The sequence below is a fragment of the Esox lucius genome, chromosome 15 (genome assembly GCF_011004845.1).
Source record: "Esox lucius isolate fEsoLuc1 chromosome 15, fEsoLuc1.pri, whole genome shotgun sequence".
Classification (NCBI taxonomy): domain Eukaryota; kingdom Metazoa; phylum Chordata; class Actinopteri; order Esociformes; family Esocidae; genus Esox; species Esox lucius.
The window spans coordinates 3,799,651-3,825,370 of record NC_047583.1 but is presented as its reverse complement, the minus strand read 5'-3'; the positions used below and the strand labels follow the sequence as shown (position 1 = coordinate 3,825,370).

The window sequence follows — 25,720 nt, the reverse complement described above, 5'->3', positions numbered from 1 at the left end:
TAAAGCAATGTGTGTCAAGGCCACCTGCAAACCTGTTTTGTTCAGTTATAGTAATTTCAAGACAAATAAAATCAGTGCAAAGGTCAATGGGGATATTAAGTGTTAGACTTAATTTGGATAGACGCAAATGCTTGGTTGATCACGTTCTTGGTCTTAAAGGGGAAGTTCACCCTAATGTAATTTTTGTTACCTTGACTGCAAAACATAAAATTATTGCGACTGCCTTCTAAATTTAAGAACAAAGCTAGTAATAATGGGTAGTTCCAGAAAAGAGGCAACTGTAGAGCCATTTAACACTGAAAATCTCCAACGTCATTAAGGCTAACGTGGCTGAAGGATTTGATTTGAGTGCATTATTTTTTGGGGACTATGGATGGTTGACTACAGCACACATTTTTCTCCTGTGACAGCTGGTGGCAGTCACATCTGGCCCACAGACCATTTGCAAGGTAAACAATTCTGAAAGTGGGATGAACTTTCCCTTTAAGCACAATCATCATTTAACTGGTTTGCATCTAAGCTAAGCCTAAAAAGTCCAGAAAAACAGTCTAGCGAGATGTAAGACCGAGACAAGACAATAAAATTAAAAGGGTTTACAGAAAAGGCCGAGCTTCTGTCGAAAATTGCACCATACCCTTTACATTTCTGTAACTGAAGACTTCTACCATCCAGGCTAGGCCAGGTGAACAATAACCCCCCCCCAAAAAAAATTCTGACAGAAAAAGGGAAACAACAGAAGGGAATAACTAGACTTGCAATGTGTTGCAGGGTGTCGAGCCGCACCAGGCTCTGGTGACAATACGTCTCTTTAACGCAGGTTTCTTAGCAGCAGAAATAGTGTAGGCTATACTACAGTTCCACTGGGAGAGCTGGCTTGGTTTTGGGATGACAATAAACCCTGGAAAGGAAAACAAGGAGATTTGCATTGGGGAAAGTTGACAAAGCATGAAATTCAAATCACCCCCATCTTCCTTCCACCACTTCCCGCCTTCTAGTGGCCCATGACACAGCAGTTACCAGGTGGAGGATGCAGCGATTGGGATGTACGAACACAGAAAGCGGCCTGGCAAATCCCCCTTTATGAGATTCCTTCATAAAGTAGCCGCTGTGGCGAGTGAGTGTGTGGACGGCTCGTTGGGTCACGCCGCAATGCCAGTAATGACAATGAGACAATATCGGTATACTATGGAGTCGATGGCACACAGAAACACTTGACTGGGATCGATCTCTTCTCTCCACTGTCAAGGAGGAACCCGAGTGCTCTCACGTGTCCAAAAGGTGGTTGGATTGTACGTAACAGGAGTGCATCAACATTATTTATACCTCTGAAAATGTATGGGCTTTGCATGGGGTGGCGGATGGACATGAGACATGAGACATACAGACAGGTTGCGGGTGCCCTCGTCTAGTCATGTTGTACAGCTTACAACGCTGTCCAAAATGTCCACAAATACACAATTCAATCGCTGCAGTGCCCAAACCAAAATGTTTCACACTACGCAGACAAATGGGAATTTAGCAGAATTCCGAGTCAAAAGGAACTTACCACTTTGCCAGGCCTTGCCCATGTGCAAATAAATCCTTCCTGACAAGCTGTCACTATACAGTCTTCAAGAAATATCAAGACAGTCAGTCTTTCGTGTGCTATCTTTTTACAGATGAGGGGTTCTAGTAGGGGAATGTCTTCCATGCGGGGACAGAGCAGTGTCCCCAGAGTCTTTGCGGGGTCCATTTTGGTTTTGGTCAGCATGTTGAGCTTGTCACTGCTCTTGCTGCTCGTGTGGCCCACGCTGTGGTTCCGCTTGTGGTCCTTCTCGTGGTGGCGCTCCTTGCGGTCGTGAAGGGCGAGCGTGGCGAACTTGCTGACGCCCGTGGCGATGGCACTGTCCATGGCGCTGCCAATGCTGTTGGCGGTTGTGGCGGCAGAATGCGGCAAGCTGTTAGAGCGTGGCAGGCTGGCGGGGAGAGAGTTGCCGGGGGTGTTGGCCCCGCTGCTGTTGCCGTTGGTGCTGGGGTTAGCACTCACATTGTTCACCATGCCACCGCCGAATCCAGCCGGCACAGCCACACCCACCGCCACCGGGAGGCTGGTGGCGTTCATTACATTGGTGTGCGTTCTGGTCCGGGAAAGTGGGAGGTGGGGGAACAGGATATCTTCGGTGAGGTCCCAAAAGCACAGCTGGGTGTCCTGGCCCACCGAGCCAAACCTGTAGGTGACCTGAACCGGCCGGCTGTCTGTGGAGTTGCGCTTGGAGAGCTGGGACTGCGCGCTGTTAGCCCGATCGCGGCAAAAGTGGATCTGGTCCTGGAAGTCCTCGTCGCTGCCGCTGAACTCCATTGGGTCAGCGTCATCCACGCTGGTCGTGTAGTGGTCGAAGGCCACCACGCTCACCCAGGACTTGTGTCCGTGACCACGCGCGATAACCCGGCAATCCACAAACGACCACACGGTCACCAGGTCGTCCTCGCCGCCCGCCACAATGTACTTTCCGTCGGGACTCCAGCACACGCACAGCAGACCCCCGAAGTAGCTCTTCATGGTCCCGTGGAGCTCCACCGCGTCGAAGTTGAAGACCCGAAGGAAGCCGTCCTGGCTCACGCACGCCAGGAACTTCCCGTCGGGAGAGAAGGCGAACTCGTTGAGCGCCCCTTCGCCCACAGTCCATTTGAGCAGGGGGTTCCGTGCGGCCTTGCTCTTACACGTATGCACCGCATAGTTCTCGCCCTGTTTGAGCGACTGGTAGTGCGGCGCCGCTGTCCCACAGGCGTGTTCCACGTTGTACAAGTACAGGTTCCCACTGGAATGGGCGACGAGGAACAAAGTCTCTGAGCCGGGCACCCATTTCACACAAGTCACTCTGGACTTGTCTATTAATCTCTGGGGAAAGCGGTTAGAGAGGAAGGGAGGGACAGAGGAGACAACGGTTATGTTGGAATTGTAGGGCAACAAGGGGTTAAGGCTCGTCAAACAGTTTACATTTCAGGACACTGGCAATTTTATCTCCAATCTAGGCATTTTTTTTCTCAGTTCCCAGAAATGCCATATCATCTTAACGTGTAGCCTTTACGTTTTTTTTCTCCTTCGGTTACTTCCTGTTCTCACTTACTTCCTCGTTGAAGAGCTTGCTGGTCTCCTTCTTGATGGGGTCGATGAGCTGCACCTGACCGGCCGAGAAGCCCACCAGCAGAGAGACGCTCTCTGCTGTGGCCGTGAGGTGATTGAAGTCGTGACACGTGGGTTGCGTTCCTTTGTATATTCTCTTGTCGATGGGTTTGCTCAAGTCTGCCGCCTGGAAGAGAAGTGTAGGTTCTCATTCAAGATCATGGCAACAACTTGTGATGCCCATTTTCAGCCTCTGATCATTTTGCGGATCAAAGCACCCAGTTTGGTATGAAAGCAGACCTGAGTAGAGGGTTCATTATGGCACAGAATATTCTAACATGACACCAGACATGAAAAGGTCGGCTCTACGGTGTGGTCTTTGAAGATGAGAGGTTAGGTACGTTGCAGTGCAATCGACTTAAAAACCAGGGCATAAAAAAATATATTGCTAAAAATAAGCCTGCACATCAATGACGTGCCTCAGACGATTCGCCAATGATTGTTGCAAACTAGAGATCCTCTATCCTGGAGGAAGAGAAAGTAAACTATGCAAGGGTAAAGCAACAAGATTTGCTATCCGATAACAAGGCTGCATCCAAACCAAAACAACTCACATAAAGAATAAAACAGGGCATATGATCCAAGACCATCCCAGGTCACAGTTTACAGCCACTGTCATACTGGTTAATGTTAACACTGTCAGCAGTTCAAAGTGGTGGAAAGCCAATTCATCATCTAATTTAATGTCTCCAGTCAGCTCGGCAGTTTTTGCACTGGCCAATGAGAACCATACTTCCATATACTTACGTGGTATCAGAACGATATAACCTGCCCCCAAGTAGGGGGTCTAAATTCAACGCCTCAGAGTTCAGCTGCATTACTGCGGCCAATTTTTTAAATCCTGATCAAGTGTTAGTGGTGATGCATGTAGATTGTCCTTGTGAATAATGTTGTTGTTTAGATCTGTTTAACATCATGTACAGAAATGGAAAACAATGCATTTAGCTTGTTATGTGGCACACTAAGGAAATAAAGATCAAGCCAGACTATGTCTCCTCCACAAGGACCGAGCCGCTCACTAAGATGCCCAGATGGGAACTGAACTCCAGCCAATTCCTTCTTCACAACCAATGTCACCACACTGATATATCATCTGTATGCAGCTTTGGACTGAGATAAACAAAAACAAAAAAACATCCTCACATGTATGTGAATGTCATCATGGTACTGTACAAATAATTTTACAAAGCTACTATAGCTTTATTGTGCAACAGTCAAGATGACCAAAGCCTGGCAAGTTAATTTGCCTTTCTAATTAGTCAGACCAGAGCATCCGCCTTGGACCTTACATTCTCCCCGTCACGTCGCTATACAACTTAAGTAGTTTTTTGCATTAATGGAAGGTCTAATTGGTGGGCTACCATAGTCCGTATGTAACCACCCAAGCCAAGTGGACTCTTGGTTGAATTAATTATTTCCAATATTGGGATTGTTGATAAAATATCCATTATATTGAGTTCACAGATGTCTACTGTCAGATTGTAGATTTAGACAGTCGGCTAGTTAGCTGACTCGCCGTACACGCATAGCTATCATTAGTTTTGGACGAGGACAGTGCAGTCAGAAGAGACTGGTGGGGTCAACTAGGACACAGTAACTATCTGTATGTACACTGGACATAAACCAGACAAACTGGACAACACTGAGCTGTCTTCGTCAATTAAGGTATACAAATAACAAACAAGTCGACGGTTTGGATGTTTAGCTAGCTACCTTTCTAACGCCTTTGTAGATGTAGAAGTACAGCTCCCGGCCCACATTGAAACAGATTCTGTCGCCGTTCCCAGATTGGTCATTGACGTTTACGAAGGAGACTTTAACGGGGTTCGATCCCTGGGAATTGAAAGGCACCCTGTTGGGACGGCTATATTCGGAGTGGGTGAGGAGTTTATACACGCCTTCCCTTGTAGTGAACTGAGTTTTAATTTCGTTCATCTCCTTCCCTCCTCCCTCCGCCGCCATCTTTGAAATTAACATTCATCCTTCCTCGAGCCCGGATCTTACGCATGAGGCGTGCGCATCCCCGTTTGTTGGGGAAGTTGAGCTAAAGTTTAAATTATAGTTCAATTCGAATTTCATACCCGATTAGATAAACACACCTTTTAACACTAAAATGGGAATGTTATCTATTTAATCTACAAAATTGGGGAACCCCTAACGGCTGTGATCCATACAAATTTTTCCGGCCCAGGACCTGTATTCAACTGTGGTACCGTATGAGAAAAGCTAGCCAGAATGCTGATGAAACTGTATTTCCGCTGGTTTGCACACCCGAGGAATGTCGGTTTCTACTGTCATTCTCCTCTGCTCACGTGCAGTCTTCACCCGGGCCAAGCCACTCTGCGAGGAGTTGTGGGCTTGTGAGACTACTGTTAGCTGTGGTGCTGTAACGGTCTTCAGTTCAGTGCTAGCTATTCGTTTTTGACGGTCATTTGCACGTCGGACGAAGAACTCCACGCTGGATGAAGAACTCTACCGTGCAGCAACTTAGTGAAATGTTTAGTTATTGCATGTTGCGTTTATAATTTTGATCAATATAAATGAACAATTAGGGCAAAATATTACCTTACTGCTAATGCACTACTTATCACAGAAATAAATCGAAATTGATGTTTCTCTATAACTAAGCCTAAAACATCAGGTTTCACGTGGGTTTGCAGGTTTGTTTTTGTTTAGTGGTTGCACTTTAGTTGAGCCTTTCGCAGGTGCCAAAAGGTGACTTTTTCAGAGTCAAATGCAGAAAATAAAAATTTTCTTCAGAACACTTCTAAAATGCATACAATTTTCTAGGCAATAAGTAAAACAATTTAAATATACCTTTATTCAAGAATAAAAGCTTTTGAAGTAATAAATACTATTTTGCTGAATGAAATTATTTTTACGAATATTTTAATTATGCCAAAGAACCTAGGGGAAAAAAATTAAATCCAATAGCAAATACAGTGGAACGCATGGGTCAAAATGACATGGGAGGGTCCATTGGGGCCTGGCTTCTCTGGCTTGATTATAAACATCTGTGAATAACTTGTCTGCTTTAAACAGACCTATCAAAACTTAGAAACGAGCCAATTAATTCATTTCTAAGCAGAGGCAGCGAAGGTGGAAAGTGGTCTATCAAAGCAGCATGAGTACAGCGAGACTCCAGCAAAACTCAATTCCAGCAGGTAATTTTTAGGGGGATAACATTTGCTTACAGATGTCACAGCGTAGGCACTACTTATGCACAACGTTTTTATTCGAACAGACGCGTCTTACCAGAAAAACGTAATTAAATGTCAACAAATGTTAAAGTAGTCTGTCTGCCGTATGCAGTAGTTGATACTAATGAACTAAACTACAGCAATCTGATTGAGGTAACGTCATAGTGATTATGACGTCCTCAGCTAAAAACACTTAGGGCTACAGCGTCATCAATTATTACCGCGTAGCCTGAAGTAATCGGGTCGTCTCAGGTCGTCACGTCTCCAGTTAAGGGATACCCTTGTTTTTGAGAAGTATAAGCTGTACATGGGTTAATTTTCCTCGTAGGTATCCCAGATGGCAGTCGGGTTCAAAGTTGCAACGGCAGTTTGGATAAACTTGCATTTAAATACAAGGTGAGAAAATAGCATAGTTTGTAATGTCTTTGTCAGATGAGGTGAACCCCAGGGTAGAATTTTTTTTTGTTTGTGTGTCAATACCTTTCAACATGAGTAATATCAAACAGTTATTCTCCCAATGTTTATTGTAGGATATGTGCAAAGTGGTGTCCAGTACAGATTCCGAGTCAGATGTCAGTCCTCGATGGTCTGATACCAGCACCATGGTAATATCTGCCAAAAAGTACAATGCCCTTTTGACTGACCGATAAATGTAATTATGAACATGCCCTCGCCTCTTTGCTTTGATAATCAATCTATGTCGTCGAGACACAATATTATGCAATTTACAACTCAGGGGTGTGCTAGCAGTGCTACTGAGAGCCGGCGGCCCCATCAGAAGACACTGACATGTTCTCACAAACCGGTGGGACGATACTTCTGTCACCCGTTGGTAAGATTGCAGCCGGATCGCTCACCTTGGACTGTACTAAACACACACAGCATGACGATCCTGTCTCGTTTCAGTCGGACCCCTACGACGGGAGTTCCGAGGATTCGGATGGGTCCATGAGTGGCCCGGGGGGGCCGAGGCAAGGGAGCCGCAGGTACCGGGCCAGGGCCCAAAAAAGAACCGGTCACCATCCTGCTGTCAATCTCCAGGAAGTGATCCGGAGTGGCGGGCTGACGGATGGCCCAACCGAGCTGCATCTTGTTGACGTCCAGATGAGGTCGACGAGCGACTCTGAGCTGTGGACGTGCAGCAGCCTGGAGACCCCGCTGGCTTGTAACCGCTTCAGGTGGGAAGGCCCTGTGGCAGAGATGTCTGCCGACTCCGGGGTTATCACCGCCAGGTCCACCCCTGGCACGCCGGGCTCGGTCACTAATGTGGAAGCGGAAACCTCAGTGCGCAGCATCCAGACGCCGGGCAGGTCTGCCGACAGCCCTGTACCACTGTCGCTCTTCAAAAGGAAGTTCAGTCTTCCGGGAGTGCAGATCGTTGAGGCAGAGACACGGCAAGAGTTTGGTCACAGGAAGAGGCAGTGTTTCACCACAATGGGGAACGGGGATTCCTCTCCTGAGGTGAGTGGGCCAGTGAACAGAAACGGGCCCTTTCCTGGGCTGATCGCTTTCAGTGCAAAATTGCTTATCCAATAATTGCACATCTATATGGGTGCCTAGGGTCAAGCAGATGGTTCTGGAATGTGCACTTTGGACCACTGATACCACATAGTAAAACTTTTGTCTTTGTTTCAGAACAAGCTCCTGACCAGGTGATAATGTATTGAAGAACATGTTTCCGTTGTACCTTTTCCAGTTTACTGGCATAATCATGTATTAAAGATCAATGTTTTCCCTTAGTCACTGATGCACTTTAAATTCAACAGTGACAAACTCATCCATGTCAAGTGTAGCATTCAATAAAATAATAGCATTGCTATATTATTTGTATAAAGGTGTGATAACTTTTGAAAGATGGAAGCCATGCATTTGCTAGTCTATACTATCGACAGTGTATTTGGTATGCTGATGACTAATAGAAAATAAAAATAGAATCAAAGCAAACTGCGGAAATGTTTTGTGCTTGTGGGTCCTTAAAAATGCCCAAATTCTCAGAAATTGCTCGAGCCCCCTTGGTTTTGACTGAATGCCTCACCGTGAGAATGGGACTGTTTCCTCCTTGCCATTATCATGTTTCAGTAAATGCAGTGCCACAGAGTCCTGGTGTGTTTTAACAGCAGTGTGCAAAACCATAAATGGTTATTTGCAATTTTGTATAGCATGCATCCATTCAAATCTCAGTAAAACATTTGGCCTAAATGTTTTACAATGTAGTTTATGCTCATCTACACCAGATGGCATTGAACTTCTGAAATTACCTTAATGACCATTGTTTGTTCCAGTCAAGGGCTGTATACTCTAGAATACTCTGCAGATTGGAAAGAAAATCTGAACATTCATTCAAATCAAAGTGTTAGGGTTTTCAGCCCAAGGAAATAACCCGGTCTTATACACTCCTGCCTTTCAAAAGATCAAAGCAATTGGCAAACAGTTAAATCATTGATACTTTTATTTTCCATGTCTTTAACCACCATATTCATTCGATTTGAACATACAGAATCCCTCATTTAAAAAAAACTCAGTTTTCCAACTTCTTTCCTTGCACAATCCAACTGACTACATTACTCAAGACTTTCTTGACCACATCCCAATGACTTAATGTTTCTTATTTTACTAGTTACCTCATTACACTACAGTTATTATGGACCACATTACTCTAAAGAATAAGTTTCATTAGTGGACTAAAACTACACACGTGATAAAGGAATGATAAGAAGAAACTCTGGCGTTCTCTACTCTGTGCAGAGCACAGCCACGCCGCGCTCGTAGAAATTATGAGGATCTTCCTTGGGGGCGATGTCAAAGTCCACGGTGAAGATGAGATCAGCTCGGGTGAAGTTCAGATACACGGGCAGGGTGACCTGTGGTGAAGACAGATGTTTGAGTTACGTGCCATTGAGAAAGACATATTTGGACGACAAAAACATCTCGTTTAGGTTTGTTGGTAGAGGATGAAGCTCGCAACGGTAACCCCCACAGGGAAACCAGATGTGTGTAATCACTAGGAATTCCTTCCAACTTTGAAATCCTATTATCCATCTGTTTATTGAAAGGAAATCTCGATTTGTGTATTACTATGAGGCAATACCCGCGAGGAGCTAACGCTGCCCAAACAAAGCTCTGAGCTCAGTCGCTTCGCGTTTGCAGACTACAGATAAGAGTACACAGTCAATGCGTACCATGTGCTTCTTCTCAGCGCTCAGCTGTTTCACCCAGCGCAGCTGCGTTAGCGGCAGCTCAGTGGAGATGTCGTTGGACAGGGACAGCTTGTTGTTTCCGTGAGTGGCTCCCTGCAGCTTCAGACCTGTCGACCACAAAAAGGAAGTTGTGGAAATTAGGGGAGAATGTTTAGATAACTATAAAGACTAACTATGAATGCAGGTCCAGTCTGACCTTTGATGCCGAAGCTGCAGGCGTCGAGCGAGGCTCCCTGGGTGCTGGTGACGTTGACCTCCAGACAAAGCTCCTCCAGGGACCAGCTGTTGGCCTGGGCTACGTACTGACGGGTGGCAGTGATGTAGGCCTCAGGGACAAACAGGCTCCCCAGGCACACGTGGATGTTCTGGAAACACAGCGGGACGACAGGTGTGAGACTGGGGCGGAAAGGACCGCGCTCGACCAACAACAACACAGCTAATTAAAGAGTCCAACATCTCAAAATCAAGACCTGGTAGCCCGATTGTCATGGAACATCAGCTTATGAGTGTTTAAACGATGCAGCGTTTCTGCAACAGGGGAAGGGCATGCGTTTCCCAGAACCCCACAGCGAACCCACCTTGAGCTCCTTGGCCCCGCCGGCTGTGGCTCCCTGGGAGATGGCCTGCAGCTGTTTGATGCGCTCGCTGAAGTCCGCCACCCACTGAATGACGGTCATGGAGGTGGGCACCGTGTAGCGACACCAGCTACGAGGCAGGATACCTGGACGAGACACACACCCGTTAGCAACAAGACCCAAAAAAAAAATCGTGCTGCCACCGCTATGGTGTGTTTGGAGCATCCAACTACATGACCAATGTCCAGATTGGGTATAGAGGTGGAGGACCTTTGACCAGGTCGTTGATGAGGGTGCGCAGGTTGTTGGTCTGCTTCTTCTTCCCCTCACACACCATCACCACGTCGCTCAGGTCCTGGCGCACATCCTGCAGCATGCGGGAGCCCATCTTCACCTCGCGCTCAAAGAAGCGGAACAGCGGATCCTGCATGTTTGGGGGAGGGGAGGGGTGGGAGGGGGGGGGGGTTTAACAGGACGTCGAAATCCAGTTCACACACGTCCTTTTGAAAGGACGCCCACATCTAGCGTCGTTCAAGCGATCGCACGTGGGAACCAGTGGAGCCCGGCGGTGGGCGTGGCCGACAGACCATACCTTTATGTTCTCCACGGTGCGCTTGAGGTTGTTGACCGACTGTGGGATGAGCGTCAGCCAGTTGGTGGCGGTGGTGAGCAGCGTCCGCATCCAGGCGGGCTGGGCCTCAGTGGTGGCGGCGGCGGCCGCGCGCTCCCTCTTCGTCTCCTTCTCGTAGGCCAGGTCGTCCTCATCCTCCAGCATCTGCATTTTCAGCATCTTACCCATCATGTCAGTGCCTGAAGCGGCCCAGTCGGGTGGTGGGGGGGGGTGGGGGGGAGAGGGGTTGGGGAGGAGACAATCCCGTTTGGGGGGGGGGGGGGGGGAGCAGTGGGGGAAGAGTAAATTAATGGTGGACCAAGACCACAGCCTTGAATTGTAGAAAAGATATAAAGCCTTGCATTCACTTGTGCGTTAATAAGGGGTGGTTGTTTTAAACTGACGCAGGGTAAAAGGACGCATAACAGACCATAACAACACAAGTCAACGGCTACTAGGTCAACAGTCATCAACGTCAAACCAGACCATGCAACAGTTTCAAAGGACAGAGAGGTGAAGAGGTTTCTTATGGGCTCTGTGGGAAACCAAAAGGAAATGGATGGATGGTGGGCGGGTGGAGGGACGGGTGGAGGGATGGAGGATGCATGAAGGTTTCTATTGATACAGGACGGGAGGGTCAAAGGGCGGGCTGGGAGTCGGAACCAGTAGCCAAAGCGCCACACGATGAATGTGAAATACAGCTGCTGGAGGGTGAGAACACGCCCTCTAGTCACATGGGTATGATACTACACAGGGATTGGCTTATTACACTGGAATTGATGAGGAAGAAACAAAACAAAGTTTAAATGTGAAGAGGAAGAAGGGGCCGTGAGCTGAATGAGCCACCGCGACACCAGCGCCTGTTAAACTGACGAGATCATTTCCTGTCCAATGACGGACACCAGAATGACACCTGTGGAATAAGATGTTAGACCTGTTGATGTATACAGAACACACGTCTGGTGAAGGCTGCTGTATTGAGCCCACTAGTCTGCCATCTAGGCATTCTGTAGTCATTCGTTTTACTCAAAAAAAATGATAAAAATTGTTACTAACAGTATATATGGTTTTAAAGATTTTTTTGACGATTAAATTCCGGCACTCCTATTGAGGAACTGCTCCTACGAAGTGCCAACATGGCTGACCAGTCGCTGAATAGTATCTTAATGGCCAATATGTTGAATTGGCAATCTTTCATTAAAACCGTTATGAGATCAGGATTGAGGTCAATTCTGAACATAGTTGGGAATGGCTGTTTAATTCCAATTACATTCTTGAGTTTGAATTAAATTGGCCACAACAGAAAGGAAGCAACATTTTAAAGGAATTTTAATTAAATTTACCAATGTATCATGTTTCACGTTTTCTATAATAATTCACTATTTCTTTTACATACATCAAGTGTGGATTGTCCAATGACAAAAATAAGTGACATCTTTCCGTTAGAATATAAAATCAATATTTTAAAAGTGTATTCTTTTTTAAAAATATATAAATCTTTGAATTAAATTCTACTTTCAGTACAAATGTAGCTTTCTGTATGGTTGTGGCCAATTAAAAATAATGTAATTAAAATCAGAAATTCCTGAATTGTCCCCAAACATGATGAGGACAGACATGGAGACATGCAAGCGAACCCAAAGATGAGGCGTGGGCTCTGGATGTGATCGAGGCTTTTGGAATTGAGATGTGTTAAAACTGCTATGAGAGAAGATATTAAGGCAGAGAAGAGCCTCTCGCCAGACAGAAAAGATCCCAGACCAAACCGGACACACCCCTTAGACTGCAGACACTTCCTGGGACAACCACCAGCCAATAGCATACCCTGAGTGGTGAGCAGGACCATCTCTGCGTTGCTAGGCAGACCCAGCCAAGATGGTGTCTGGGTATCAGGCAGCAGTTCCACCCAATGCATGAACTCCTCACGTCTGGAATACACAGAACAAGAGTGTTACGAAAAGAAAACACAGAAGAACCTTCCGGAAAACTCAAGCAAACATAAAGCAACCCCCCAATGTCCCGAGGGTGGCCACTGACCGGATGCCATCGGGCATCTTGATGTCCTTGTGTCCGTCCACCTTGAAGGCCAGTTTGAACTCCGAGTCAAAGCTGCTGGTGGTGAAGATGCGGTCCAGGAAGGTGTTGAGCAGCCGCTGGTCAAAGTCGTTGTCGATGCGCCCTCCGTAGATGGACTGGGCCATCAGGGTCTTCAGGGCCGCCCAGGGGATCTTGTCAGGGGAGATGTTCTGACGGCCCTGGGCGGTTGGAGGAACAGTAAGAGATTACTACCAGAAATACTCTGAAACATCTTTTTTTTTTGGTGGCAAAGCCAACAACTCCATTCCTAATGGCAAGGATGTGTGTATTTATAGTGTGTGAATTGCATATCAGAAATCAGACCAGTATAAGGGGTTAATTTACAGTAAATTAGGTTTAGGATGGATTCCTTTTCCCTATGGGACAGTGTGTGTGTGTGTGTGTGTGTGTGTGTGTGTGAGACTGACCTTAGCGGTGTCATCCAGCCAGGTGTCCATGGTGTCACAGGCTGAGCGTAGGTCCGACTCTCCGAACTCGTACTTCTTGGACCAGCCCAGCGGTGCGTAGCGCAGGCGCTCCTGGATGACAGCATGGAACCAGGCGAGCAGGAAGTAGAGACGCGCGCGTTCATTGGGCGCCTGCAGTGGAAGAGGAAATGTGTGGTTTAAAAAATAAATAAAAAATCAGCCAAGGTTATGGAGGTGTGATTTAGTGACAGACAGGTAATCCCGTGGTGATTTAGTGACAGACAGACATCCCACGGTCATACGGTCACCTTGCACATTCGCGCCACAGGGATGCTACTGAAGGTCCTCAGCATGTTGGCCTTGACGCCAGGAGGCGGCTCGAACACGAAGATCCGTCCAGCACGCAGCAGGTTCACCGGCACCTGAAAACAAAGACGCACTCAGCTGTTAAGACACCCGGAACCTAAACGGCCGCCACGCCGAGTCCCAGGGCGCCACGCATTCCCTTCTGGAGGGGCTCACCTTGGGGTTGATCTCCATGGTGAGGAACAGGCGGAAGCTGGCGTGGGGCTGCATGGAGTGGAGCTTCTTCTCCAGCTGCATCAGCCAACCGGGGGCCAGGTGCACATTCTCCAGCATGACCCACCGGCCCGACTTGACCGCAGTGTTGATGTCGCGGTCGGCCTTGTTGAAGCCCTCGGCGGAACCTGAGGGAAGAAGGGGGAGGACGCAGGATTATTCTGTGACGCTTTATAATCACTCCCAGGTCAAAGGGCTGGAAGAGTCCTTTACAGATGGAACTGAAAGAATTGAAAATGAGCCATCCGGGAGACACCTACCGATGGAGATGGAGGTGATGTGTTTGTTCTGCTCGGCGGCCAGGTCCCGGACCAGCCCGCTGGCGTCGTACCCGGGCACAGAGCACATCAGAACCGGAGTACTGGGTTTCACCTAGGTGGTGAGGCAGTCAGAACAAACACACACAACAGTACCGAGAACCATTATCAGGAAGGTTGTTCAAAAGGCAAAACATCCGTGATTTCGGGGCTCAACGAGCAGATTTTATTTTCTACACCCCGTTACCTCGCTCTCCACGATGTTGCCCAGGTCCAGGGGCTGCTCGATGATGGCCATGAAGTTGTCCCCCAGGACCTTGGACACGAAGATGTGGGCCATGGCCAGCATCCGGTCCGGCCTGAAGGCTTGGATTAGCAGGAGCTGATGTACCGCCTGGCCAATGGCAGCTGGAGAGGAGGGAACGGAGCTCACATGAGATACGTGAAGCATCACTAAAACCACTCTGTCCCCCACAGCGCCTGGATCAGCAAGCCCTCGGACAACTACTCTATACGTTCACTTCATATCTGGGTGCGTTCTACAGTGTGTAACGGGGCGCACAGCGGCCTCATATGTCCCGCACCGCGAGTCCGTGCTTTCACACATGTAGGACAGGTTATGACAGTGATGCAGGACTCACTAGACTGTTTCTCCTCTGTCCACAGGTAGGGCACGGACAGCTCTGGGGAGTTGCTCTCAATCCACATGAAGAATTGCTGCAATGACGTGGAAGAAAAACCTTCGTTTGCCACATTGTTTTCCAATCATTTCAACCATTCCATTTAACCACATGGGTTCAATAAAGTGAAGGTCATTTTCCCGTGCTCCTCCTCCCATCCCTTTCGGCCGTTTCTCACCTCGTCCGCCTCCACCTTGGAGACCAGGTCCTTGAAGGCGGGCAGTCGGCTGAGGATGACCATGGCCTCACACTGCTCCGTGGTCAGGCCCTTCACCTTGGGCACCGCCGTGCCCTTCAGGACGATCTCCGCACCGCGTAGGAAGTGCTGGAACTCCGCATCATAGGACGGCTCACTGAGGACAATCGGAACGTTGGTCAACAAACCTGCACGCCAACAAACCCAGCATCCACCATGGGTTCTCTGAAGAGTACATAGGGGAAACAAAGCCTGGCACAACCACCTGTTAATGCCTTTGAGGTTGATCCTGGCCAACAGCATGGCGAAGGTGATGTGATCCTGGTTGCACATGCCTCTGGCCACTCTGTTGAACGCGCCCTGGAACGAGACCCGAGGGATTATGGTTGTTGCCCCGGAAACCTCAACAAATAAAACATCTCCTGTTCTAGATGTCAGGTGCTGGATGATCTAGCTTCTAATGGAGGTTCTGGGTGTGGGATTGTGGACGGTTCTCAAACCTCTCCTGGGGACCCCCAGTCAGTCCATGTATTAGATGTATTCTAGAGCTAGCGTCGCTGAATCAACTTCACAGCTAATCATCAAGCCCATACATCTGCTTCATTCAGGTGAGCTAGTTCAAGGCTATTACAAACAGTGTGAAATGACTCTTTGCAAATATTTTAACCTCACATTCTTTGCTGGATGTGTAATGTTGTTTACATTTGTATAATCAATGAGTACAATCAATCATACCTCAAATAGCCAAGAAATTCCAAGTTTGAAAAGCAAGTGATTTTGACACATTACATACTTTTCAGGGCGACATTTTGGCTCCAGCACACCACTATCACAACCAGTGGCCAGAAAACCCAGAATGCATCTTTGCGATGTACCTGGAAGAGGTCCTTGGTGATAACGTTGAGGCGCTGGGTGTGGTCGCTGATACTCTTGAGGTTGGCATTCTCGTACAGCACCGTGTGGTAGATGTCCAGGAAAAAGTGTAGCGAGTACTGGTACAGGAAGTGCATCTGGAAGGACAGGAAGTCATGTGATGAGGTCACTACAGTTGTGTACAAGAGAGAGGGTTTCCAAGGGTAACCTAGAACTAAAACAGACCTCAGGTTCTGAGGTGTATTTAGACCAGCCCTGCCCATCAGAAGTCACATGCCTAAAGGCGATTCATGCACATGGTTCCAAATAGGTTCTTCATGTATGGGTACTTCCTGCCCAGAGTGCGCAAATCAGGTGTCTCTACCTGGTTGAGGGCTTCCATGGTGAAATAGATGGAGCTGCAGGCGGAGGACAGGGACAGGTACTGCTGAGAGACAGTCTCCACCTCTGCCATCACAATGTCCGTCTCCTCCACCTTCCTGGTCACCTCCGCTGCCTCCTTCTTCAGGTTCTCCAGGGTGGTGATAATGGTGTCATCGTCCAGGATACGACCCTTCACCTCGTTCAGGGCCTGCAGCAGGGACTTCTCCAGTTGGCGAAGACGCACCTGGAACTCACCTGTGGAGGGGTGGGCGAAGTGTTAGTGCTTCAATAACTAGCGGGGGAGGGGTGTGAAGGTTAGAGAAAATGGGATTTTAAAATGACCCAAATGGTCAAGTGCAGTGAAACAAGCACGTGTATGGTCTCACCCTGCAGTTTGAGAAGGTCCGAGCGCTTCTCGTCCACGTCGGGTCTCTCGGCCTTCAGAACCTCGTTGAGACACTGGCTCTGCAGGCTGCTGCGCGTCACGGTGAAGTTGACGAAGGTCACCCGGGAACACAGGTCCGGAGGGAACTCCACAGTCGGGTCGCGGGTGGACAGGAAGATGACGAAGGACGGTGACAGGTCAATGTCCTGGTCGCCCAGGGTGATGAGCACTCGACCGCCGGTGCGGCGCACCTCTCTGTTGAGCACCGGGTTCAGGATGGGGTCATAGCTCTCCACGTCCTGAGGGACGAAAATACACATCATGACCTAGCATTAGTGGCTTCCCCGATGGAACCACGGTTCGGTAGGCCTGGAGCCTAGCCTGGATAGCCCAATCTACCAGGTGTGTTCAGAGGGAAAACAAACCCTAAAAGCTTTGATAGAGGATGGATTGATAGATGCACATATAAAAAGATGAAAAGCATTCAGCCACACATGAGCGGAACATGATGGAGAGACCAAGAGTGTTTCCAACCTGCACAAGCAGAGGGTTTCCGAAGCGCAGCGCGCTCTCAAGGTTCTTCCGGAAGGCATCATCCAGGAAGCTGGTTCTGGTGATCTTGCGGTCCTTGTACTCGTTCATGATGAATTCGGTGGCCTGGCCGGACGGGTCGATGATCAGGGGATACCTGTGAAAGGAGCGCTTTATTTATTACCATCCCATTCATCCCAAACAACCAGGTTGAAAAACACTGTCCGTCCGCCACAATCTTGGCCGCAGTTTAAGAAAATGGAACAAGATTTAAATATATGTTCTTATCTCCCAGATCTGCATCTTCATTGTGGTCTGAAGCCAACGACAGGTTTTCTGAGAACTACCACATAAACATTCAGGACACTTCAACCCCTAGATGGGCAAAGACATGGGGACCATAGACATCGGTAATCGGACACTCACCGATTGAACCTCTTGAGCATGATGGCGTTTTCAGTGCACAGGTCGTCGGCTGGGAGGGAGTTGGCCTGCCAGCGCAGCCTCTCGTCCGCATTGGACAGATACTCGGTCCTGGCGATGTCCGTGCGGAACTAGCGGCAGAAACGGAGCCGATTAGCCACGCTACATAGAGCTCAGAACATCACAACGAATGAAAAAGGACTCGAGTGACAGACGACCGCTTCAGATGAAGATTTAAAATGACACTCAGGACAGGTTGCCTAGGAAATAGAAGAAGCTGTAGAATTCTGTTGTACCCTAAAGTCTTGTTCACCCCCTCGTTACCTGTATGTTAGCCTGCTGCAGGTGGTGTGACCAGGCTGTGAAGAGATTCTGTCTCATCTGCTGCTCGAAGTAGCCGGCGTAGGCAATGAAGGCTGCGGACAGCAGGCAGTCCCCGGCGATGGTCGCCATTTGGTTCTTGAACGTCTCACTGGACTTCTCCCAGCGTTCGCTCTCAGCAGACAAGCTCTTGAGCAGGGCTGTGCTACGGTTTACCTACGGTAACAGAAGATAGTCATGGTATGGTTCAACAATGATGGACCAGATGCACAGAGGTGCTTTTCCACCGGATCTTCAACTGAGATCATCCACATTGTCCAGTGTTCAGTATTGACTTTTCATAGTAAAAAAGTGTGTAAAAATCTTATTGGACATCACTTACCTTGGCCTCGACGGCAGCCAGGTCGGCCTTGATGGCCTGCGCCTCGGAGATGAGCACAGCGTACTCCTCCTTGTAGCGAGCGATACTTGACTCCAGGTCCCGGATCATCTGCTCCACCTCCTCTGCCTTGGATTTGTTGTCCATGGCGTCATCTTCCAGCTTCTGCAGCTCGTTCCTCAAGGGCTCCACACGCTTCAGCATGTCAGCGTAGTTCAGCTGGAGGAGAGGCAAAAGAGGAGGTGAATAATGTAGAAATCAAAATGAGTAGAAGAGGATTAGAACCTCTAAACCTGGACATTTCACTTAAGTGGGTGCAACAGCAGGTCAAAAATGGCAGGTTCAAAATAGGTCGCACACAGGCTAAAAAGGGGACTCTGACCGCTGAAGACAGACCTCAGGTTCACCATTAACAGTATAAATACAGCGGGTTGTAAGTTCATTACCTGGGCAATGGCCCATTTAACCATGGGGCCACAGGCCAGGGAGGCACGGTTGACCATCTCATAGTTGAAGTTGGGGTTGGACATGTAGTTCTTCTTCATCTTCTCACGGATCGACTCGCTGCAATACGACAGCAGGTTCAAGGTTAGGACAGAGCAACCCAGACAACTGTATTATTTACGGATTTGGAACTGATCCTGAGGTATTGGTGTACGATCGGGGCAAGTAAAAAAAGTAAAGGGTTTTCTAACAAAAATATGACACCATCCAGAGTTTTCATAGTGAGGACCAGAACATAAAATTTAATTGTGTGTTTGTGCGTGCGTACACAGTGTTCTCTTGGTTCTATAGAGTTACTGAATGTCTTTCAGCAATGTTCCTAGCAATACATTGTTCTCCTACTCAGAAGGGCCTGTCAGAAGCTCTGCAATTGGTTGAATCAAAATGTTATTCACATAACGTGTCCGCCATTGACCAAATTAATCCTCCCTGTTGCCCAAACCCTACCTCTGCCACCTCTCCCTCTCCAACAAATCACAGACATTCACCTGATCTCGTCGGCAGAGAAGTTGACAATGGTGGGGATAAAGTTCTCCCTCATGATGATGGAGCGGATCTGCTTCCAGTCCGTGGTGCTCTCACCCAGCAGCAGGCAGATCGACTCCAGGGCCAGCTTGACCGCCGCGGGCGGGTTGGCCATGGAACGCACCTCCACCAGGTGCTGCTTCTTAATCGACTTTACAGCTGACCACGGACAGAAAAGGGCGCAAGTAGGGGTGGGGGGGGGCAGTCGAAAACCGAGGGAAGAAAGCGATAAGTGAAGGGGAGACGTTAGCAGGAGATATAACGAAACAGGACAAAAAACAGCCTAGGATGAAAACATGATGGAGACAATCTAATTCAGCTGCTCAGAGAGATGTTGTTTCTGTCAGTTGGGAATCTATAATTTCGGGATGCAATTATTCAACAGGGAAAATGAAAATAAGAACATCCCCAAATATGATGTTAATCCCAATGGAAACATGTCTTTGGCCCTTTTCTTTATAATTTTGATGGTTTCTGGTTAATATATGTATTGCCAGGGTGAACATTATTATTGAAGTTAAAATTGTCAAAATGTCTGATTAAAGCATGTTACTATCAGATGTCCAAGAAATCTAATTATTTCAAACTACCAAAAACAACTGATAAGAGACCCACCATTCTGGGCCTCAATAACCGCCGGCTCCACTTTATCCAAGTCTTCCTTCACACTCAGCTGTTTGTCTTTGATCTTCTCCTGTTGCCTATACACGGACTCCTGGATCTCCTGACTCATCACCTAGAAATCACCATGGAAACAGGTTCAAAACAACCACTGGACACATCCACCATCTTCTTCCACAGAGACTGGTACACAGCAGGGATGTGAAAGTCCCGGCACCCGGGCCACATCAGGCCTCAAGTCACTAATGTTCCGGACCGCCAGTGTTTAGTGTTCTACCTTCTTCTTCTCAGCCTCCTGCTGGTCTTTGACCATCTTCTTCAGCTTGTCGTTGGCAGCCGCGTTCTTCACCTCCAGCTCTTGACTCTTGATCCTCAAATCGCGCCGCAGCTCCTCCACCTACAAATCACATGGAGATAAAGTGGTACCAAGCAAGTGGAATGAGCAGTGAACGTTCATCAAACCCCATCAAATCTATAACAATCCTGACAAAAACAAAGACCACCTGCGCTAGCTAGCTACCTCACTCAGGTCCAGTGTTACATGTCTGCTACGGAAGAGAATCCGTTTTGGCTCAAAGCATTACCTGGTCCACGGTCTCCTTGATCTTCCTCAGGCCCACGTTGAGATGCATCTGCTGCTCCTCCAGTTCGCTGCGCTTCTCGTTGAACAGGTCGGCGTAGTGGTTGATGAAGTCCAGGTAGTGGCGAGGGGTGATGGCCATGGTGCGTCCGCCACGCTTGGAAAGCCGGCTGTTAGCCTGACAACCAACACAACAGTTGGAAATGTGAGTCCGCGGACTGACAAGAACCAGGCTCACACTAACAGGGATTAGCGAGGCTTTCACATTCGTGTTTACTTTTGACCATTTAACCGATTGCGTCTGAGGATTTTGCCCGATTACTCCATTGGGGAAAATCCCAGAATAACCAAAGAGCGAGTCTTCACCTGGTGAAGGGTCTGGTGGACGAACACACAGCCATTGACGATGGCCTCTCTGTGGGAGGGTGGCTGAGGCAGCTTGTCATACACCACCGGCATGTAGTCCGGCACCTTGTAGTTGGGCTTCTCCAAGTCCAGTTTGATGGTGAACTCCTTTCCCACTTGGAAGAGGGCCTCAGTGGACCAGTCTCCGAACCAGTTCAACACACACCTGGGGACGGTGGGGAGAAAAGAAGTTAGCAAGTCAAATGTAATCTTACATTCAAGGCCCCGAATCAAAGACATTTCAACACGTTTGATTCTTTGTCCTGGCGAGACCAGCGCCGGATTGTCCTCTGGCTGTGCACGGGAGGCCCCACCTGTTGAACAGAGCAGGGGAAGTTGCGGCGCGATCCTTCAGGCCCTCGGACGAGGGGTTCATGGTGAAGACCACGTGCAGGTTCCTGATGACCTGGCTGGTAAACCACTTGTAGAGCTCCTCGTGTGTGTCCAGCATCATGCCCTCCTTCTGGGCTCCCTCCTTGCACTGGGTCATCAGGGCGGCGTACTCATCGCCCTCAAACAGCCCGGGCACCTGGGAAAATGCGTGTTACATAGTGGTGTTACACAGCGAGGAGGCGGCGTCTTTTCACCTTGGACCGTTTTACGACGTGACCCAGAAAGACGCTATCGTTCGTCACCTCTCCGTTGGCCAGCAGGGTATTCATGCGCTCCAGGAAGCCAGAGTCCAGCACGTTGGACTCGTCCATGATGAAGGCGATCTTCTCGTTCTTGCAGCCGGAGCGGCGCAGCACCGTCCGCAGGTCCTCGTCAAAGTCGTCGCCCGTGTACCTCCGGTGAACCTGAAGATGGACGGGGTACAATATGTTCAGCACCTGATTCAACCGCCGAACTCAAGTATTAACTAGTTCCAATAAGGATTTGTTTGACTGAATTCCACACAGACCTAAACACCCTTAAGTCGAAAGCACTATTTTTCCCCACCCGTAACGTTTGTTTTGTGTTGGTGTTGCAATATGACGTCCAGGTAGTTTTAAATGGCTATATTTATAAGAGCACAGTCAAGTTTGTCGGTTTTAGCCATCTGACTCACCTTGATCTGATAGACACTCAGACCGTTCATCCAGGCCACAAAGCGAGACAGAGTGGTCTTTCCAGCTCCGCTGACTCCAATAAGCAGGAGATGACCCTGGGGCTGACGGAAGATTCTGGAAATGATAATGAAACAATATTAACGGTCAAGTAATAAATCAGTCAACAAAACCCCTCAAGCGTAACCACACACAAAGTTCTTCAACAGCGAATAATGTTTTCCTCACCGGTCGATTCGGAGGACATGGTCTAGAACCTCGTTGAAGAGCACCAGCGGTACATCCAGTTCCTCCTCGTAGAAGACCCTAAGACGGGCCTTGACGTAGTCTCTCAGCTCCTCCTGTTCTACTGGGATGTAATCCTGAGAGGCGGACATGACCGTTAACACACAACTAATAAAACGTCTTACAATGGACACAGCATTTCTTAACACCGATTTTAGAACTACTGGCTCTACATTCATGCCAGCATACGGTCGTCATGAGGAATTAAATTAATAAAACAATGAAATATAACACCATCATATTGCTTCTGTACACGCAGAAGAACGTTACAGAGTTTCTGGGGTAGAAGAGTACCTTGGAGAGCCAGTTGCTGTACAGGATGGGCCTGTTGAGGGCCTTTTCACGGTCGATGTTAGGGAAGTGCTTCAGAGCCACCATGTCGATATTTTCATCTGTCCAGCGTCGCTCCTCATCCTCCACCAGCCTGTACAGGAGAGAGGTGACAGTCAGGACAACTGCCCAACTCAATACAATTGAATCTCACTTCTCTCATTCATGTCACACTCAGGGTTTGGGTTATGGCTTGAAAAAAGGAACCTGTGTTTGGAAAGCACTTGTCGAGTTACTGTAAATTGCAAACCAATATCTTCTTTATTCCCTCATATGGGTTTGAGTAAAAGTTCATATTGAATTCTTATAATCTTTTCCCTGTGAAAATTATAGGGTAGTGGGGGGGATAGTTTGGCTACTTTCCTATGCAGCGAACTCTTACCTGTCCTGGAAGAGGCGCAGGGCCTCGTGAGCCCAGATGCGGATGAGACCCTCCACGGGGAGCGTCTCCAGGGGGCGCAGGGCTTCAAAGATGCCCCTCACCCAGCGACTCATCTCACGTGGAGAGTAGATGTAATGTGGCTGGGTGTCCTGGGTGAAACGCTCCTGTGGTTGACAAGAGGCGGAAGGTCGGTGAGAACAGTGGTCAGCTCCACGTACGACGCATTGCAAATCTAGCCCGGTCTAAGATTTGTGTCATCTCGCCGACAGAAACCATAACATTTGGAAGTTAGCAACAATGTGGCCCAACTTTTGTGTACAATATGGAAAGAAGCGACTGGGAGGGATTTCCACATATCTCCTGTACAAGACATTCAGGGGGTAGTATCCTTCAGATAACTGCTGATACCACAACTGCTGCTAACAGGCACCATTCAAAGTTACTGCAGGTTAATACTACAACAGTGTCTGTATCTCTGTCTGGCATCCTACCTGGGACATGGTGTAGAACTCAACCATGGCGGCAGTGAGAGGCTCGGCGAAGGTCCGCAAGGAGGGGATGAGGCGCAGCATGGCTCGGTTGAAGGTGCCATAGATCTGGGTGAGGGAGGCGGGGCCTGGGTAGTCCACATACACCACCGGCACGTGGCGAAGGAACCTACGAACACAGAGAGTTGCCCATTAACCGGAGAGCCATACACAGAGAGTTCCCAATCAACCACAGAGTCCCATTGAAATCTATTCAAATTGGTTGAATTCCAATTCACTGTGCAGCAGGTTGAAAGTGTACCTGTGGGTCAGGGGCTTCCTGCCAGGGTCTGTGGGTGGGTTACAGGCCCCCACAAACTGGATCCTCTCCAGCTTGACCCAGGTCTGGTCTGAAGTGCGGTAGAACCCACCATGCTCCACCATCTGCAGGGATAAAACAGAAAGATGTGCTCACTAGCCAGCAGAAAAATGCCCCGTTTTATCTCAGAACACGTTGTCTGCTTAAGGCTGCGTGAAGTGAAAACGCTTCATCCAAAATGTATTTCGCTGATTCTCCAAGGCGCCTCACCTGTCTGAGGAAGGTGATGACTCTCTGGGTGCCGTACTTGTCCATGTCGGGCAGATTGATCTCGTCACAGAAGAGAACCAGCCACTTGCCCAACTGAACGGGGGCCAGCACGACACCGTTGGGCGTGCGCCGGTACTCGCAGTAGTGGTCAAAGGTCTTCAACAGCAGCTCTGGGGTGGTGGCGCTGGAGAAGTTCAAACCCACAACCTGGAAGTAAATAGGTACATTCAGTTTGGCGTGCAAACTAATAAGTATGAATTACTCTATGGACACTGGAGTGTTCTTGTGGTACCACCAATTGATTGGTTATACATTTGAAATGTCATGCTAGTGCAGCGTGTCCTGACAAGACACAGGGTGTGCTGCTTTTGTTCCAATCCAGCACAATAAAACATGAACATTCAGACCACGACCGCTTAAAACTAGATGCCACCTACTGATCGAATGCCAAAACAATGGTAAATAAACATTTCGGATGGGTCCCCACTCACCTCCATGTCCGGCAAGGCTCGCAGGGCACTGAACAGGGTCATGGTTTTACCGGAACCAGGCGGGCCACAGAGGACCAGGGGCTTATGCTCAGCCAGCCAGGTGTAGAGCAAGGCCTCGTGGCGCACCGTGTCCAGGGTGGGCACCACCACGTCCGGGCTAGCCACCTTGTGGGTCTCCACCTCGATCTGGGGCACCTTGCCCTGCCATGACTGCCACTCACCAGAGATGTTCACCTGACGGGGGGCGGGAGAAAAGACGGTCGTGGATGGTTGGAGTGGAACACAAAATGGGGGACAGGGTTTCCCTAGTTCATAGAAATACTACATTTGTAGCACAGGACTAGACAATAAGGTGGAGCAAATGTTTTCTGGCCTTCTTTTGTGATGTCTCAGCTGATGACAGTTTTCACATGGACTGATTCCAGTCAAGAGGCTTATCCATCCCTACCTCGTAGTCGATGATGGGCACGTTGGGCGCAGAGGGCAGGGGCACAGTGGTGATGCGACGGATGTACTCGCCCAGCTCGCCGCGAATCTTCAGCCGGCCATCGCCCGAGAAGGACCACAGCACGGCATAGATCAGGTACCGCTGCAGAGCCACCAGGCAGAAACGTGGTTAACATCCATAAAACCCACATACCATTTTAAATAGTTGAAGTTAAATAAAATACCAATCAAGTGCAGTAGAAGTTTTTCTTTATATAAACAGTTGCTTAGTGTACGAGGAAAGATGCTGCTTAGTGCAATGTTTTCTTGCACTTCTTTGAAATAAATTGTCAGTCTGACCAGAAAAATCCAAGGATAATTCCAATTCAACTTGTTCAACCCAGGAAGTAAGGTGAAAGATCTTCACTTAAATAGGATACACTTGCTCAACCTCAAACTGTAATATTAAAATATATCCTAAAATTAAATGAATTGAAAGAGACTCGACATTAAGCCCTGAGGGACACCATCTGGTCTCCCAGGCCTAGGGGGCGCCGCAGCGCTGCGGACTGACCTGCATGTATCTCTCCAGCTGGTCGATGGGCATGGGGAAGTCAGAGTGGTTGTTGTTGTAGAGGGCCACGTTGCGACAGGCCTGGTGCAGCATGGAGAACAGGGACCCTAAGCAGCGCAGGCGCGTGAAGTCCATGATGTGCTCCATCTTGGAGGCGTGCTCCAGGGCCTTGATCACCAAGCCGGTGGAGGTGAAGTAGGGCTGCAGGATGGACGCGGCGTCCCTCTGGATCTGTGGAGGACATAAGGGACAACGGTCC

The 25,720-nt window shown here is 48.6% G+C and overlaps 3 protein-coding genes across 3 annotated transcripts in view; 1 reads left to right on the top strand and 2 right to left on the bottom strand.

Annotated features, from left to right (window-relative positions):
- Positions 1 to 765: 765 nt before the first annotated feature.
- On the bottom strand, positions 766 to 5,237 carry wdr20a (WD repeat domain 20a). The gene is made up of 4 exons (XM_010879515.4): positions 4,877 to 5,237; positions 3,108 to 3,290; positions 1,547 to 2,878; positions 766 to 898 (listed from the first exon to the last, which is right to left on the bottom strand). The coding sequence occupies exons 1-4, from the start codon at positions 5,138 to 5,140 to the stop codon at positions 845 to 847; spliced, it is 1,833 nt and encodes a 610-aa protein (XP_010877817.1). The 5' UTR covers positions 5,141 to 5,237; the 3' UTR covers positions 766 to 844.
- Positions 5,238 to 5,251: 14 nt separating this feature from the next.
- Positions 5,252 to 8,184, top strand: LOC105015990. The gene is made up of 6 exons (XM_010879516.5): positions 5,252 to 6,327; positions 6,692 to 6,759; positions 6,894 to 6,968; positions 7,100 to 7,195; positions 7,270 to 7,824; positions 7,999 to 8,184. Exons 1-6 carry the CDS (start codon positions 6,288 to 6,290, stop codon positions 8,017 to 8,019), a joined length of 855 nt encoding a protein of 284 aa, XP_010877818.1. The 5' UTR covers positions 5,252 to 6,287; the 3' UTR covers positions 8,020 to 8,184.
- A 610-nt stretch (positions 8,185 to 8,794) lies between these two features.
- dync1h1 (dynein, cytoplasmic 1, heavy chain 1) overlaps positions 8,795 to 25,720 on the bottom strand; it is a 32,273-nt gene continuing 15,347 nt past the window's right edge. Inside the window, exons 35-75 of the mRNA XM_020054075.3 lie at positions 25,462 to 25,692; positions 24,910 to 25,050; positions 24,462 to 24,695; positions 23,971 to 24,177; positions 23,704 to 23,825; positions 23,406 to 23,571; positions 22,915 to 23,078; positions 22,497 to 22,626; positions 22,146 to 22,279; positions 21,920 to 22,034; positions 21,507 to 21,668; positions 21,186 to 21,400; positions 20,833 to 21,037; positions 20,471 to 20,644; positions 20,164 to 20,283; positions 19,881 to 20,001; positions 19,229 to 19,424; positions 18,683 to 18,800; positions 18,240 to 18,455; positions 17,861 to 18,073; positions 17,540 to 17,667; positions 17,117 to 17,270; positions 16,584 to 16,881; positions 16,199 to 16,452; positions 15,837 to 15,971; positions 15,227 to 15,321; positions 14,944 to 15,118; positions 14,727 to 14,802; positions 14,333 to 14,493; positions 14,089 to 14,200; positions 13,772 to 13,956; positions 13,558 to 13,671; positions 13,250 to 13,420; positions 12,783 to 13,000; positions 12,570 to 12,673; positions 10,728 to 10,945; positions 10,406 to 10,559; positions 10,139 to 10,281; positions 9,757 to 9,925; positions 9,543 to 9,667; positions 8,795 to 9,224 (exon numbers count right to left, since the gene is read on the bottom strand). Coding sequence (XP_019909634.2) covers positions 9,096 to 9,224; positions 9,543 to 9,667; positions 9,757 to 9,925; positions 10,139 to 10,281; positions 10,406 to 10,559; positions 10,728 to 10,945; positions 12,570 to 12,673; positions 12,783 to 13,000; positions 13,250 to 13,420; positions 13,558 to 13,671; positions 13,772 to 13,956; positions 14,089 to 14,200; positions 14,333 to 14,493; positions 14,727 to 14,802; positions 14,944 to 15,118; positions 15,227 to 15,321; positions 15,837 to 15,971; positions 16,199 to 16,452; positions 16,584 to 16,881; positions 17,117 to 17,270; positions 17,540 to 17,667; positions 17,861 to 18,073; positions 18,240 to 18,455; positions 18,683 to 18,800; positions 19,229 to 19,424; positions 19,881 to 20,001; positions 20,164 to 20,283; positions 20,471 to 20,644; positions 20,833 to 21,037; positions 21,186 to 21,400; positions 21,507 to 21,668; positions 21,920 to 22,034; positions 22,146 to 22,279; positions 22,497 to 22,626; positions 22,915 to 23,078; positions 23,406 to 23,571; positions 23,704 to 23,825; positions 23,971 to 24,177; positions 24,462 to 24,695; positions 24,910 to 25,050; positions 25,462 to 25,692 — 6,702 coding nt within the window. The 3' untranslated portion in view covers positions 8,795 to 9,095. The remainder of the gene's footprint in view (positions 9,225 to 9,542; positions 9,668 to 9,756; positions 9,926 to 10,138; positions 10,282 to 10,405; positions 10,560 to 10,727; positions 10,946 to 12,569; positions 12,674 to 12,782; positions 13,001 to 13,249; positions 13,421 to 13,557; positions 13,672 to 13,771; positions 13,957 to 14,088; positions 14,201 to 14,332; positions 14,494 to 14,726; positions 14,803 to 14,943; positions 15,119 to 15,226; positions 15,322 to 15,836; positions 15,972 to 16,198; positions 16,453 to 16,583; positions 16,882 to 17,116; positions 17,271 to 17,539; positions 17,668 to 17,860; positions 18,074 to 18,239; positions 18,456 to 18,682; positions 18,801 to 19,228; positions 19,425 to 19,880; positions 20,002 to 20,163; positions 20,284 to 20,470; positions 20,645 to 20,832; positions 21,038 to 21,185; positions 21,401 to 21,506; positions 21,669 to 21,919; positions 22,035 to 22,145; positions 22,280 to 22,496; positions 22,627 to 22,914; positions 23,079 to 23,405; positions 23,572 to 23,703; positions 23,826 to 23,970; positions 24,178 to 24,461; positions 24,696 to 24,909; positions 25,051 to 25,461; positions 25,693 to 25,720) is intronic.